At 58.0% G+C, this 13,850-nt stretch overlaps 1 protein-coding gene across 1 annotated transcript in view; it reads right to left on the bottom strand.

The window, feature by feature from the left end:
* Positions 1 to 329: 329 nt before the first annotated feature.
* celsr3 (cadherin, EGF LAG seven-pass G-type receptor 3) overlaps positions 330 to 13,850 on the bottom strand; it is a 47,960-nt gene continuing 34,439 nt past the window's right edge. The window contains exons 16-35 of the mRNA XM_088915816.1: positions 12,990 to 13,173; positions 12,161 to 12,262; positions 11,791 to 11,885; positions 11,160 to 11,369; positions 10,324 to 10,507; positions 9,418 to 9,567; positions 9,099 to 9,279; positions 8,689 to 8,856; positions 7,819 to 7,945; positions 7,483 to 7,689; positions 6,719 to 6,893; positions 6,455 to 6,567; positions 6,180 to 6,259; positions 5,462 to 5,588; positions 4,621 to 4,725; positions 3,762 to 3,859; positions 3,288 to 3,388; positions 2,479 to 2,652; positions 1,512 to 1,709; positions 330 to 1,399 (exon numbers count right to left, since the gene is read on the bottom strand). Of these exons, the coding sequence (XP_088771942.1) occupies positions 330 to 1,399; positions 1,512 to 1,709; positions 2,479 to 2,652; positions 3,288 to 3,388; positions 3,762 to 3,859; positions 4,621 to 4,725; positions 5,462 to 5,588; positions 6,180 to 6,259; positions 6,455 to 6,567; positions 6,719 to 6,893; positions 7,483 to 7,689; positions 7,819 to 7,945; positions 8,689 to 8,856; positions 9,099 to 9,279; positions 9,418 to 9,567; positions 10,324 to 10,507; positions 11,160 to 11,369; positions 11,791 to 11,885; positions 12,161 to 12,262; positions 12,990 to 13,173 (3,849 nt within the window). The remainder of the gene's footprint in view (positions 1,400 to 1,511; positions 1,710 to 2,478; positions 2,653 to 3,287; positions 3,389 to 3,761; positions 3,860 to 4,620; positions 4,726 to 5,461; positions 5,589 to 6,179; positions 6,260 to 6,454; positions 6,568 to 6,718; positions 6,894 to 7,482; positions 7,690 to 7,818; positions 7,946 to 8,688; positions 8,857 to 9,098; positions 9,280 to 9,417; positions 9,568 to 10,323; positions 10,508 to 11,159; positions 11,370 to 11,790; positions 11,886 to 12,160; positions 12,263 to 12,989; positions 13,174 to 13,850) is intronic.

The raw sequence follows: 13,850 nt of genomic DNA, 5'->3' as shown, positions 1-13,850 counted from the left end.
AACTCCCCACCCAGGTGCCCCACATCTCGGGGGCCTGGAGCCACTGCCAGGCCCCAGAGGGCCACATCCTCAGATTTTAACCATTATTGTCCAGTTCGCGACCTAAATCATCTGGATGTGCATCCTGGAACACGTACTGTAAATACCCAATACACACATCCAGCGCATACAGTTCTTAATACACCGCCAATGTGCCAGTGAACCCCTGGGGTACATCGCATGGGCTTTTTGCCTCTAAACGTAACAGGACAGGCCTGCGTCGCGTGGGCACAACAGACCGGCTCCTGCCCCGACCGGGAGCCGGCAGGACAGACGCGGAGCGGACGGACTTACTCGGAGTCGGGGGAGATCTCGGAGACGCTGTGGGAGGTGGCGGAATGGGGGGGTGAGGGGGAGGGCCCGGCCGGGGGGGGCAGCTGGGGGTGGCTGGCCGAGGACAAGACGGAGGAGCTGAAGGACGCCAGGATGGACGACAGGATGTCCAGCTGCTCGTTGGAGGGGTGGCGGCTGGGGGGCGCGGGCAGGGGCTCCAGGGAGACGGGCTGGCCGGCGGGGTACCTACAGGGGGGCGCCGGCTCCGGCCTCCCGCGCCGGGACAGGGGCTCCAGCTGGTCCCGGGACAAGGAGGGGGCGAGGGAGGGGGGCGGCGGGGAGGCTGAGGCGGTGCGGGCCCTCTGCCGGGCAGGCAGGGTGTTGAGCCACTCCCTGCAGGCCGGCTGCTGCCTCGGCCCCTGGTCCAGCTGCTCCCGGGAGCGGCTGCTCAGCAGCGCCCCCGCCAGGTGCTCCCGGGACCCCTGCGTCCGGGGCAGGGTGTTCAGCTGGGAGCGCGAGCCGCCCAGGCTCCCCAGTCCGGTCCCCGGCTGCCCCGCCGCGTCCAAATCCTCCCGGGAGGCGTGGCGGCTCGGGATGGCGTCCAGTCTGTCCTGGGAGCCGCGCCGGCTGCCGGCGGGCCCCACCCCCAGGTCCTCCCCGGAGCCCCAGCGGCTGCGGGGCGCGTCCAGGTGCTCCCGGGACAGCTCGCGGCGTCTCGGGAACAGGTCCAGGTGCTCCCGGGAGCTGTGGCGGCTGGCCGCTGCCTCCAGGTGGTCCCGGGAGCCCCGCCCCCCCAGCCCGGGCACCCCGGGCACCCCGGGCACCCCGGGAACCCCCTGCTGCCGCCCCAGCGGGTCCCGGGACAGCTGGCGGCGCGCCAGGGAGTCCAGCTGCTCGCGGGAGGAGTAGCGGCTGGCGGGCTGCGACAGGCTGCCCGTGCCCGAGTACATGCGGCCGTAGGAGGCGGCGGGCACGGCGCGGTGCCCCAGCGTGGAGGTGCGGTACCAGGAGAGCTCGCTGGGCACGCGGCCCACAGACGACAGGCCCTGCAGGGCAGGGGGGCACTGCAGCCGGTTCTTCAGGATGCCTGGGAGGCGCAGGAGAGAGAACGGCTGGTTACTTCCCGTCCGCGGCGGTCTGGCGGTCTGGCGGTCTGGCGGCGGCGGGGGAGACGGGGCGCGCGCCCGGCGGGCTCTCACCCTTGCGGTGCCGGCGGGGCTGGGTCAGGCTGTTCTCGTCGCCGCTGGTCAGCGCCGGCTCGGGCTGGTGGTTGTTGTTGGCCGCGTCCTTGCTGTAGTCGGCGCCCAGCCGGCGCTCGGAGCCCCACTTCTGCAGGGCGTGCACCTCGCACTCGCCCAGCGCCGGCCAGTAGGAGAGCAGGTCGTTGCCGTCCAGATCTGCTGGGGGGGCACGGACAGCCGGACACAGGGGCACAGGGACACAGGGAACACGGACAGAAGGAATTGAAGATACAGGAACAGGCAGGGGCAAGGACACACCATCCATCCATACATCCATGTGCTAAGTGCTTTATCCACTCCAGGGTCGCAGGGGAGCCAGAGCCTATCCCAGCAAGCAACAGGCACGAGGTGGACGGGACACCAGTCCACCCCAGGGCACACACAGACACCCCCGTTTTCCCCAGAAGCCAATTAACACACCAGCATGTCTTTGCGCTGTGGGAGGAAACCCGTGCCAACACAGGGAGACCACGCAAACTCCACACAGACGGCACCCCAGGTCCAGAATTGAACCCGGGGCCCCAGCGCTGTGAGGCAGCAATGCTGACCCCTGAGCCAGCCCTGCCGCCCAAGGACGCAACACCTTCAAATTTTAAAACGAACCTTAGTGTGATTAGTGTCTTGTTTTACTCAAGAGTGTGAACGAAGGATGGATGATATAAGGGCACTGACAGCCGACATGGGTGGTAAGAGCTATATAATACATTAGATCATTTATTTAACAGAAATGTTCAATAGGCAGGAGTGGGTAGGGTTATGGCCAAGACTCCACCAATAGAAACAGCTAGATTATACGATGACAAATGAGATATGAGTGGGGGGGTGGAGACTGAACGTCCTCAAAGCGGTGGACCAATCAGATTCCAGTGGGCGGGACGCTCGGTGGTGGCGTGCGAATGGCAGGGAGGAAGCTGGGAAGAGTCACCTTTGGCTGCGCTGGGGACGGGCTCTGTGAGCAGGCGCTCGCTGTGATTGCTGCGCTTGAACCGGCGCTGGATCCGCCCCCGGAGACGGACGTTGTCCTCGCTTTCGGAGGAGGGGATGGACAGGCTGCGCTCCTCCTCCAGGGAGAGGTCCGAGTCGGAGTCCGAGTCGTCGCCTGGGATGGGGGGGGCGGAGAGGGGCGTCAGCTGGACGGCGTGTATGATGTGTCAAAGTTGAATAAAGTTGAATTGAATTGAATTGAAGTATGATGGCGGGCGTGCAGCCCAGTACACCAGTGCCCCTGTATCAGTGTATCCCCCAGTATGATGGGGGGAGTGCAGCCCAGTACACCAGTGCCCCTGTATCAGTGTATCCCCCTGTATGATGGCGGGCGTGCAGCCCAGTACACCAGTGCCCCTGTATCAGTGTATCCCCCAGTATGATGGCGGGCGTGCAGCCCAGTACACCAGTGCCCCTGTATCAGTGTATCCCCCAGTATGATGGCGGGTGTGCAGCCCAGTACACCAGTGCCCCTGTATCAGTGTATCCCCCAGTATGATGGGGGGAGTGCAGCCCAGTACACTGCCCAGTACACCAGTGCCCCTGTATCAGTGTATCCCCCTGTATGAAGGCGGGTGTGGAGCCCAGTACACCAGTGCCCCTGTATCAGTGTATCCCCCAGTATGATGGCGGGTGTGCAGCCCAGTACACCAGTGCCCCTGTATCAGTGTATCCCCCTGTATGATGGCGGGTGTGCAGCCCAGTACACCGCTCAGTGCCCGGAGCTGTGCCCAGCAGCCAGCGGCTCACCCCCGTCGCGGTGAAACATGGCCACGTCGAGGTCGGTGGCGCCAGTGTGTGCCAGCAGGTTGTGCTCCAAGCCGCAGCCCTGCCGCGCCAGCAGGTTCTCTCTGAGGGAGGAGGACGGCAGTGTTACTTCGGCAGCGGGGGGCACACATTCATGAGCGAACGACAGTGGAACGGGGGGATACCTGTAGCCGCTTTCAGCCTGACCTTGCAGCTAGAGACCTTTCCGGGTGACCTTTGCCCCCTCTTGCTTCCCCCCCCCAATCCCTGGCCACAACCTCTCGCTCAACTCCATGTGCGCCCCTCTTCCCCCTCTCTAGGTGTACAGACTTGACTCTCTTCGGTCCAGCCTTGCACCAGCGACCTTTCCAGTGACCTTTCCCTCTCCTGTCCCCCCCCCGCCTCCCCTCCCCCGACGGTCTCTCCCCCATCCCTCTGGCTGTAACCTCCCCCCCCGCCCACTCTCTGTGTACAGACCTGACACTGCTGACAGAAGAGATGGTGGAGGTGCCCAGGGTGATTCGGTGCAGCCCGCTCTCCTCCAGCAGAGAGGCGTTGTTGTAGGGGTTCGGACCCTGGCCAGACAGACACCGCGGCTCCGGGTTAGTGCATCGTCAGTTTATAACACACTTCCTGTGATCTGTGCACAGGACGTCCCCAGGCGGTCTCGCACTACATCTGTGCAAATTCCCCGTCACGCAAGAGCACCGGGAATTTCATTTCTACAGTCTGTTCATGAAACGTCCATCCACCCATTTTCCTAACCACTTTGTCCAATTCGGGGCCACGGGGGAGAAAGAGTCTATCCCAGCAAGCAATTGGAGCAAGACAGGACACCCTGGACATCACACTAGTCCATCACAGGGCTCACACACTCACACACTCACACCAGGGCCAGTTTTCCCAGGAGCCAATTAACCCAGCAGCATGTCTTTTAGGACTGTGGGAGGAAACCCACACAAACACAGGGAGAACATACAGACTCCACACAGGCTGCACCACAGGTCTGGAAATGAACCCAGAGCCCCAGCGCTGCGAGGCAGCAGGATACAGAGTGTTAATCAATTCAGGAATGTGCGCTGGGTAGGGCTGAGAACAGGACAGGACAGGTACCAACTCTCATCACAGTCCGAAACGCTAATCGTGCGCACAGCTCAGGGGTGAAATCCGACATACAGAAAAGTCTGGAACCGAGCTCTTCGAGCAGCCTGTATGAACTACCACCGCGCAAAACACAGGTCATCCCACAGGGAATGGCCAGTAATGCACTGAGTAACAGATGTGCAGAATAGCTAGTGGCGATACAGTCACAGGGTATTACAGTGATCTGGGGCACTCGAGCTGTCTCCTCTGCTGGGGGCTTCTTGCCAAGACAGGCCAGTTTCCAGGCCTCCTGCACCTCTGAGTTCAGCAGGCAGAACACCAGCAGCACTGCAAGTCCCTGAAACAGACCAATACACACACAGCACAGTCACTATAGAGTAATAACCACAAGCACACACAGCACAGTCACTATAGAGTAATACAGACCAACACAGACACAGCACAGTCACTATAGAGTAATACAGACCAACACAGACGCAGCACAGTCACTATAGAGTAATACAGACCAGCACACACAGCACAGTCACTATAGAGTAATACACACAAGCACACACAGCACAGTCATTATAGAGTAATACAGACCAGCACAGACACAGCAGTCACTATAGAGTAATACAGACCAGCACACACAGTAGTCACTACAGAGTAGTACAGACAAGCACAGGCACAGCACAGTTGCTATAGAGTACTACAGACTAGCACAGACACAGTAAAGTCACTATAGAGTAATACAGACCAGCACAGACACAGCACAGTCACTATAGAGTAATACAGACCAATACACACACAGCACAGTCACTATAGAGTAATGCAGACCAATACACAAACAGCACAGTCATTACAGAGTTATACAGACCAGCACAGGCACAGCACAGTCACTATAGGCTAATGCAGACCAGCGCACACAAAGAACAGTCTTTACAAAGTACCACGGGCTTGCACGCACACACAGCACTTTAACACAGTAAAGTAGAAATTGTAAAGACTGCAGTGCTTTTCGGAATTAGACCTGTGTGGTCTCATGCCAGAGAGAGAAGCAGGCTGGAGTGTAGCCTGGCAGGGAGACAGGTTACCTGCAGACAGCACAGCACAGTGTAGAGGTAGTGGAAGGCCAGCACACTGTTATTGACGGCCATGAGGCCGAACAGCCAGGTGGAGCTGGCCAGGAGCAGCAGGATAAAGGCATTGCGCACAGTAGTGCTGCACAGACACCAGGGGGAAAGCAGGAGGAAGGAGAGAAAAATCTTTAAAAGAAAAGCTATGAAGAAGAGCACAGAAATAGACTCAGACAGCAAGCACAGATAATTCAAACACTGCCTCCCTCTCTCTCTCGGCTCTACCCACTGTCCCACACTGCCTCCCTCTCTCTCTCTCTCGGCTCTACCCACTGTCCCACACTGCCTCCCTCTCCCTCAGCTCTACCCACTGTCCCACACTGCCTCCCTCTCTCTCTCAGCTCTACCCACTGTCCCACACCGCCTCCCTCTCTCTCAGCTCTACCCACTGTCCCACACTGCCTCCCTCTCTCTCTCAGCTCTACCCACTGTCCCACACCGCCTCCCTCTCTCTCTCAGCTCTACCCACTGTCCCACACTGCCTCCCTCTCTCTCTCAGCTCTACCCACTGTCCCACACTGCCTCCCTCTCTCTCAGCTCTACCCACTGTCCCACACTGCCTCTCTCTCTCAGCTCTACCCACTGTCCCACACTGCCTCCCTCTCTCTCTCGACTCTACCCACTGTCCCACTTTCACACAGTATGCCCAGAATTCCTGGTCCTGGCTGGTACTCACACCACTGACTGTTTCTTGGTCTCTTTCTGCGTGGGGTTGCAGGACATTCTTGCCACGATCAGAAACATTCCGCCATTCATCTGCAAGACAAGGGGCAGTGCTGAAAACAGACCCTACCACACATACCACCAGGTGGTGCCACTGAGCAAGAACCCTATTGCATAGTATAGGAAGGGAATAGTGACCTCAGATTCTATTACACATTCCAGGGGGCAGCAGTGAGCACAGATCCCAATATTCTAACAAGAAGGAAATGCAAGAGACAGCATCCGTACCACAATGACAATGCCGATGGGACCAGCGAAGCTCCATATTAGTTTATCATGGACGGAGATCCAGCAGAAATCCGGGTTCCCATAACCCTCAGGGTCCAGCCCCACAGCCAGCCCTGAGACGGGGAGAGAGAGGGCAGAGGAGGAGGAGGCAGGGAGCAGAGGAAGGGAAGGGAAAAGACCAGAGTGATTTCACAGTCTTCAGGGAGAGCGTCTTTCTGCTGAGTGCCCATCAGGCCCCTGCACTGGTGTGGCAGAGGAGCTTACCGGTGATGATGGCGGGCACGCCCCAGCCGATGGCGTAGTAGAAGCGCATGGCGCCGTAGTTGATGTTGCGCGCCTCCGTCTGCATGCGGTAAATGTGAAGCCCTTCAACAAACAGCCAGGCGAATGTGGCCATGAAGAAATAATGCAGCAGGATTGCGATGACTGTGCACAGGAACTGAGGGGGAAGAGAGAGAGGGTTACACACTGCAGTGCACTGTCACTGGGCACAGGAACCGAGGGGGAAGAGATAGAAGGTTACACACTGCAGTGCACTGTCACTGGGCACAGGAACTGAGGGGGAAGAGAGAGAGGGTTACACACTGCAGTGCACTGTCACTGGGCACAGGAACCGAGGGGGAAGAGATAGAAGGTTACACACTGCAGTGCACTGTCACTGGGCACAGGAACTGAGGGGGAAGAGAGAGAGGGTTACACACTGCAGTGCACTGTCACTGGGCACAGGAACGGAGGGGGAAGAGAGAGAGGGTTACACACTGCAGTGCACTGTCACTGGGCACAGGAACTGAGGGGGAAGAGAGAGAGGGTTACACACTGCAGTGCACTGTCACTGGGCACAGGAACTGAGGGGGAAGAGAGAGAGGGTTACAAACTGCAGTGCACTGTCACTGCGCACAGGAACCAAGGGGGAAGAGAGAGAGAGTTACACACTGCAGTGCACTGTCACTGGGCACAGGACCTGAGCCTCTGACTGACAGAAAAAAAAGACAGATGGACAATCAGAAAGCCAGGGCAAAAGCACAGACCTGCTGCTCGGTCTGGTTGATGCCCAGCAGGAAGACGAGCTCAGACAGGAAGATGGCAGCCGCCATGTTGCAGTGGATGCTGCGCGTGTTGGACTTGAGGCCACTGAGGCAGGACAGGATGGACACTGTGAGGAGGAGGGCCAGCAGGGACACGGACAGAGACGAGTACGTCACCACGGCCAGGGTCTCCAGATCCCCCTCCAGCTGCTGCTCAGCGAGAGAGAGAGAGAGTCACACACTGCAGTACTGGGCAGACAGGAAACAAGAGGAGGTGAAGACAGCAACACAGAGAGAGAGAGGAGTTAGAGCTGTGATGTGACTCTGGGGGTGCGGTACCTCTCGCTGGGAGCTGTCCATCAGCACCCCGAAGGTGCCCAGCTTGGCACACTGGCAGCGCACATGGGTGGTGTTCCTGAAGACCACACTGCAGTCCCGCACAGTCCAGCAGCCTCCAGGCTCCTCACTGCAGATACACAGGGACACACAGACACAGCTGTACTCACTGCTGTACACCGAGCTCTACACAACACAACACAACACACACACACATCATACACACACAGACACAGCCCTACACAACACAACACACACAGCACACAGACACAGCTCTACACAACACACACACTGCAGACACAGACCTACACAAAATAGCACACACATTGCAGACACACAGGCACAGCTGTCCACACTGCTGTACACAGAGCCCTATACAACACAACCCAACACAACACACACACTGTAGACACAGAGACCCAACTGATACACAGCTATACACACTGTTGTAGAAAGAGCTAAACACAACACAGCACACACACTACACACAAAGAAGCACAACTAATACACAGCTATGCACACTGCTGCACAACATTGTACACACACACTGCAGACACAGGAAGGTATCAATAATGCACTGCTACACACACTGTGTTATACACGACACAGCACATACCACAGACACAGAGAGACAACTGATACCCAGCTAGCCACACTGCTACACAACACAGCACACACACACTACAGACACCCCCACACACATTCACATGCAGACTCACACATTTACTCATTAACTTCACACACCCACTCCCACCCCTCAAGGAGCCCTCAGCTTGTTCCTTGCGATGCCACACCCGCCACCTACGACCACGCCCCCACTCACCACCACACCCCGCCCACGCCGACGCCCAGTTCCCGCCCACACACACTCACGGGCTGGTGTGGTTCCACTGCACACACAGCGGCTTGCTGCGATTGGCCGTCTCCAGGAGGCGGAACTCCAGCAGCAGGGGGGAGTCAAGGGGGCCTGTGACGTACGCCTGGTTGTTCAGCACCGACACACTGACCACCGGGGAGTTCATCACCGGGTGCTTGGGGAGCCTGGACACCAACACAAGAGAGAAAGAGAGAGAGAGCCCGCGCGATGTCAGAGTCATTATTCATTCCAGCCTTAGCCCTCCCGTCCTGCGCACTCATGAGACATTGAGTGATGCAGCATGTCATCGTTCCTGAAACATCGCTACTGAGATCCTGCGATCGAGGGCCCTGGCATTCGTGTTTCTGTCTGAGATAAGGAGGGCGGACAGGAAGAGAGAGGGGCAGAGCCGGGCAGAGGGACAGACCTGATGCCGCGGCGGTCGGTGTGGTATTTGGCGGGCAGCGCTGCCCCCAGGCTGCGGTAGATCAGCAGGATGACGACAGTGATCGGCGGCTCGGGTGGCGACGCATGGCGCTTCAGTGCGGGGGCCTCCGCCGTCTCATTGGCCGAGACGCCCATGGGGGCGGGGGCTGCAGAGGGAGGAGCTGAGGAAGACGGGAGACGGGAGAAAGGTCAGACGCGGCGGATCACTTGTGCTCCAGGAGCTCCAGGGAGAGATACAAGCAGGAGGACGTCCTCCGGCCCAGCCACCTCGCTCCTCAGTCTGTCCAACAGACCCTCACCTGTATGCCGGGGGGGCACCAGGGCGACGGGGGGCAGCACAACGTGTGTGTGGGGGTCCCAGAGCACCTGGCCGCGGAACAGGCTGCTGTGGTACCGGGGGAACCGCCGCCGAACGTGTGTGTGGTTCTCCAGGCGGTCCAGGTTCATCACTGAAACACACACACACACACACACATGCAGGTGAGTTCAGCTCGGGAATCTCACCCCTGCAGAACCCCCGCGCCAGAACAGTCTAGCTGTGTGCACTGCAGTAACCCTCCAGCACTTACTGTACACACCTGTGCGTCTGCCATAACCTGCTCCAGTACCGTACACACCTGTGCGTCTGCCATAACCTGCTCAGTGGGTAGACCAAGAGGAAGGTAAGAGCAATACTACTCAATGAACTAAGAACACGAGGGGAGAAAACGATGAAGGGATGAAGGCACCAGTGCAGCGCGGTTCTAGGACTACTACTGCTGCCACACTGCTCACAGTAAAACACTGACGCTGCTGCCTGTAGTAGCATTGCCTCTAGTAACTGTTACTCTAGGAGTACTAGTGCTACTGCTGCCACACTGCTCACAGTAAAACACTGACGCTGCTGCCTGTAGTAGCATTGCCTCTAGTAACTGTTACTCTATGAGTACTAGTGCTACTGCTGCCACACTGCTCACAGTAAAACACTGACGCTGCTGCCTGTAGTAGCATTGCCTCTAGTAACTGTTACTCTAGGAGTACTAGTGCTACTGCTGCCACACTGCTCACAGTAAAACACTGACGCTGCTGCCTGTAGTAGCATTGCCTCTAGTAACTGTTACTCTAGGAGTATTAGTGCTACTGCTACTACCGTTCTAGCACTGCCATGCGCACACTATGACCTGCAGCCTTGGGGTGCACATGGAATGATTGTTGGGGCTCCTCACCAATGTTAGGGGCCACGATGGCCACAGGGTTGAGGTAGGTGAGCTTCATGTTCTGTGCCAGGGTGCGGGCGTACTCCTCCAGCAGTTCCGCCAGCCCAGCAGCCCCCCGCTCGCCCAGAGACAGCGACCGCCACAGCCAGGCGCTGCTCGGACCCAGAACTGTGCTGCACCCGCGCACCAGGTTCTAGAGGGAGAGAGGGAGGGGAGAAGAGGTGGGAGAGAGGGCGGGGAGAGGAGGAGGGAGAGTGGGGAGAGGATGAGATTGGCACAGAGAAGGAGGGACAGGTAGGAGAGAGAGAGAGTGTGTTTATTATCCCCAGGGGGCAATTGGTGACACGATGCTCACGCACATACTCAAAAGACAGAGGGAGAGATGTGTTTTAAGATGCATTTAAAAGTGGCCCAACCCGTCAAACCACTTGCTCTGAGCTCAAGTCGGGCCCTACGACCCAGGAGTAACGGGTTCGAGCCTGGGTCGGGTGACTCAGAATCCCCAGGCCGTGGAGACCGAGTGGGGCAGAGGGGCAGCAACGCCGAGGACGGGGTTTGGAAAAGCGACACCTGAGACTTCCCAGGAGACCGCAGGCCAGCAGGGACACCAGAGAGGCGCACGTCTCTCTCCAATCATCACCGAGCCTCCTGCTCGGCGCTGCGGAGTCCAAGACGTGCTGCAGGACCTGACGAGGCTGTCCTCACGCCTCCGTCTTCCCGTGTGGCACAGGGGACACCCGTGTGTGCGCGTGCACAAGCGTGTGTCTGTGCATGCGTGTGAGAGTGTGCATCGAGACAATAAAAACTCCACTCGCAATCTCCCTCCTCATCCCTCCCTCTCTCACCTCGTTGAAGTGGGCGTCCTGCGTGGCGGTCAGCCCGAAGCCGGTCTGTCGGCTCTCGAACCCGAGCAGGCGGTGCAGCATCCTGTCGGCGATCTGGAGGTCGTTGCCGTAGAAACGGCCAGTCCCCTCGGCGACGTCGCGGAGCTGGTGGGCCAGTTTCTTGGCCTCGATGGTGCTGAGCTGCGTCTCGTTCCTCTCCAGAGCCTCCAGCTGTGGGAGAAACGCACGCACGCACGCACGCACGCACGCACGCACGCACACATGCACACAAGCACACACACGAGCACACAGTCACTTTGCCATTACCACAGTGGTGTTGCCCAGAGTCTATCCCTGCCTGTGCTTCGTCATGGCTTCCCGAGGCTCGTGTGAGTCTTTAGCACTCCTCCCCAGGCACCAGAACTCTCTCGGTGTTTTGTCTCTTTCTCTGGTAAAACTCACGCAAACAGGGCAGAGATTTTTCCATCTTCTTCTTCCTCTCTCCTTATTCTCCCTCTACAGTGGCCTGTGTCTCCTTCCTCCCCTCTCTCCGTTCATCTGTCCCTCTCTCTCACTCCCTCGCTCCCCCACCCCCTTCCTCTCCCCTCCACTCCACTCCCCCTCTCCAGCCCCGCCTCTCCCCCTCTCTCACCGCAGTGTTGAGCTCCATGAAGGCCGGGGAGGTGCAGTTGAAGAGGTCAGGGTCCAGCCATCCCCTCTCCATATCGCAGTGTCGGACAGCCGCTCCTGACAGGGGACAAACCAGGTCAGGACACAGAGACCAGGCCATCGGGACAGTGTGACCAGGAGATAGTGACACCAGGTGATCAGGACACAGGCACCAGGAGATAGTGACACAGGCACCAGGAGATAGTGACACCAGGTGATCAGGACACAGGCACCAGGAGATAGTGACACAGGCACCAGGAGATAGTGACACCAGGTGATCAGGACACAGGCACCAGGAGATAGTGACACAGGGATCCAGTGCTCGGGAAGGGAGACCTAAAACAGTCGCTCACCCAGGGAGCCCTTGGGACAAGGAACCGCTGCAGGAAGACTGAACTTGGTCCTGGGCCACCAGATCCCAGCTGTGATTGTTTTAGGACAGCCGTCGTAGATCACTGCAGAGAGACAGGGAGAGAGGAGATGGGGGAGAGGGGGACATGGAGAGAGGAGGCAGGGGGGAAACAGAGAGAGCAAGAGGACAGGGAAACAGATAAGTAAAAAGCAAAAGAGAGAGGAATGAAGAGATGACTACCAGCATACTATTAATATAACTTCAGGCTGCTGCAATACACTGTGGCACAACTGAGTGCAATAAAATATGAAATGTAAACACTCCTCATTCATAATCCCACAAGCATCTTATTTTCTACAGCACTGAAAGAAACCGTGGAGAGTTAACACTCGTCTAATCACATCTGCAGGGAGCTGTGATTCCAAAATAGTCCTCCAGGGGGAGGCTGTAGGTATCTGTAGAATTGTTCCTAGGGTAGGTCCCCTTTTCAGGCCATCAAGGTCCCTGGGGGAATGGGGGCCAAGGGCCAGCAGTTTTCCTCAACCATCCGACACTGGAGGTGGAGGTGATGGGGTCAGCATCACGCTCCGGCCGGCCTGTTACCCCCGGAAGGATTAACCCCCGGTACTCATCTGGAAAGCAGGCTGAGTGGACCTGGGAGTTTGTGTGTGTCTGTGCATGCGTGTGTGCGCATGCGCGAGCGTGTGTGCCTGTGCGCATGTGCGTGTCGGTGTATGCATGTGTGAGTGTGTGTCTGTATGTCCACATGCGTGCGTGTGTCTGTGCGCGTGCGTGCTTTGGGGACCCCCCTCGCCCCGTTCAGGACTCACCCTCGCAGCCGTTCTGGGTGACCTCAGCAAAGGGGTTGTCGCAGGCGTTGCACTGGCGCCCCATGACGCCCGGCCGGCACTGGCACTGCCCGGTCTCGGGGTCACAGGCCCGGGAGAACGAGCCCACGGGGTAACAGTCACAGGGCAGGCAGGAGTCGCTGCCCCGCGGGCGGTAGTGGAACTCCTGCAGAGCCCAGAGACACACGTCCATCACTGTCAGAGCTCCCCACTGGGCATCAAGAGTGCTGTCCTGATGGTCCCGCCTGCTACTGCCGTCATCTCAGACTGAGTAGAAGTAGCACTACTGCTGATATCAGAGTCACTATGTAGTACTAATACTCCTAGAGTAACAGTTACTAGAGGCAATGCTACTACAGGCAGCAGCGTCAGTGTTTTACTGTGAGCAGTGTGGCAGCAGTAGCACTAGTACTCATAGAGTAACAGTTACTAGAGGCAATGCTACTACAGGCAGCAGCGTCAGTGTTTTACTGTGAGCAGTGTGGCAGCAGTAGCACTAGTAATAATAATAATAATTGCTTATACTTATATAGCGCTTTTCTGGACACTCCACTCAAAGCGCTTTACAGGCAATGGGAACTCCCCTCCACCACCACCAATGTGCAGCCCCACCTGGATGATGCGACGGCAGCCATAGTGCGCCAGAACGCTCACCACACACCAGCTCTCAGTGGGGAGGAGAGCAGAGTGATGAAGCCAGTTCATAGAGGGGAATTGTTAGGAGGCCATGATTGGTAAGGGCCAATGGGAAATCTGGCCAGGACGCCGGGGTTACACCCCTACTCTTTTCGAGAAACGCCCTGCGATTTTTAATGACCACAGAGAGTCAGGACCTCGGTTTTA

Source organism: Atractosteus spatula, chromosome 5 (assembly GCF_055471065.1).
Source record: "Atractosteus spatula isolate fAtrSpa1 chromosome 5, fAtrSpa1.hap1, whole genome shotgun sequence".
Taxonomy (NCBI): Eukaryota; Metazoa; Chordata; class Actinopteri; order Semionotiformes; family Lepisosteidae; genus Atractosteus; species Atractosteus spatula.
Note: the sequence above shows the minus strand (reverse complement) of the source record. Positions and strands in the feature narration are given on the sequence as shown.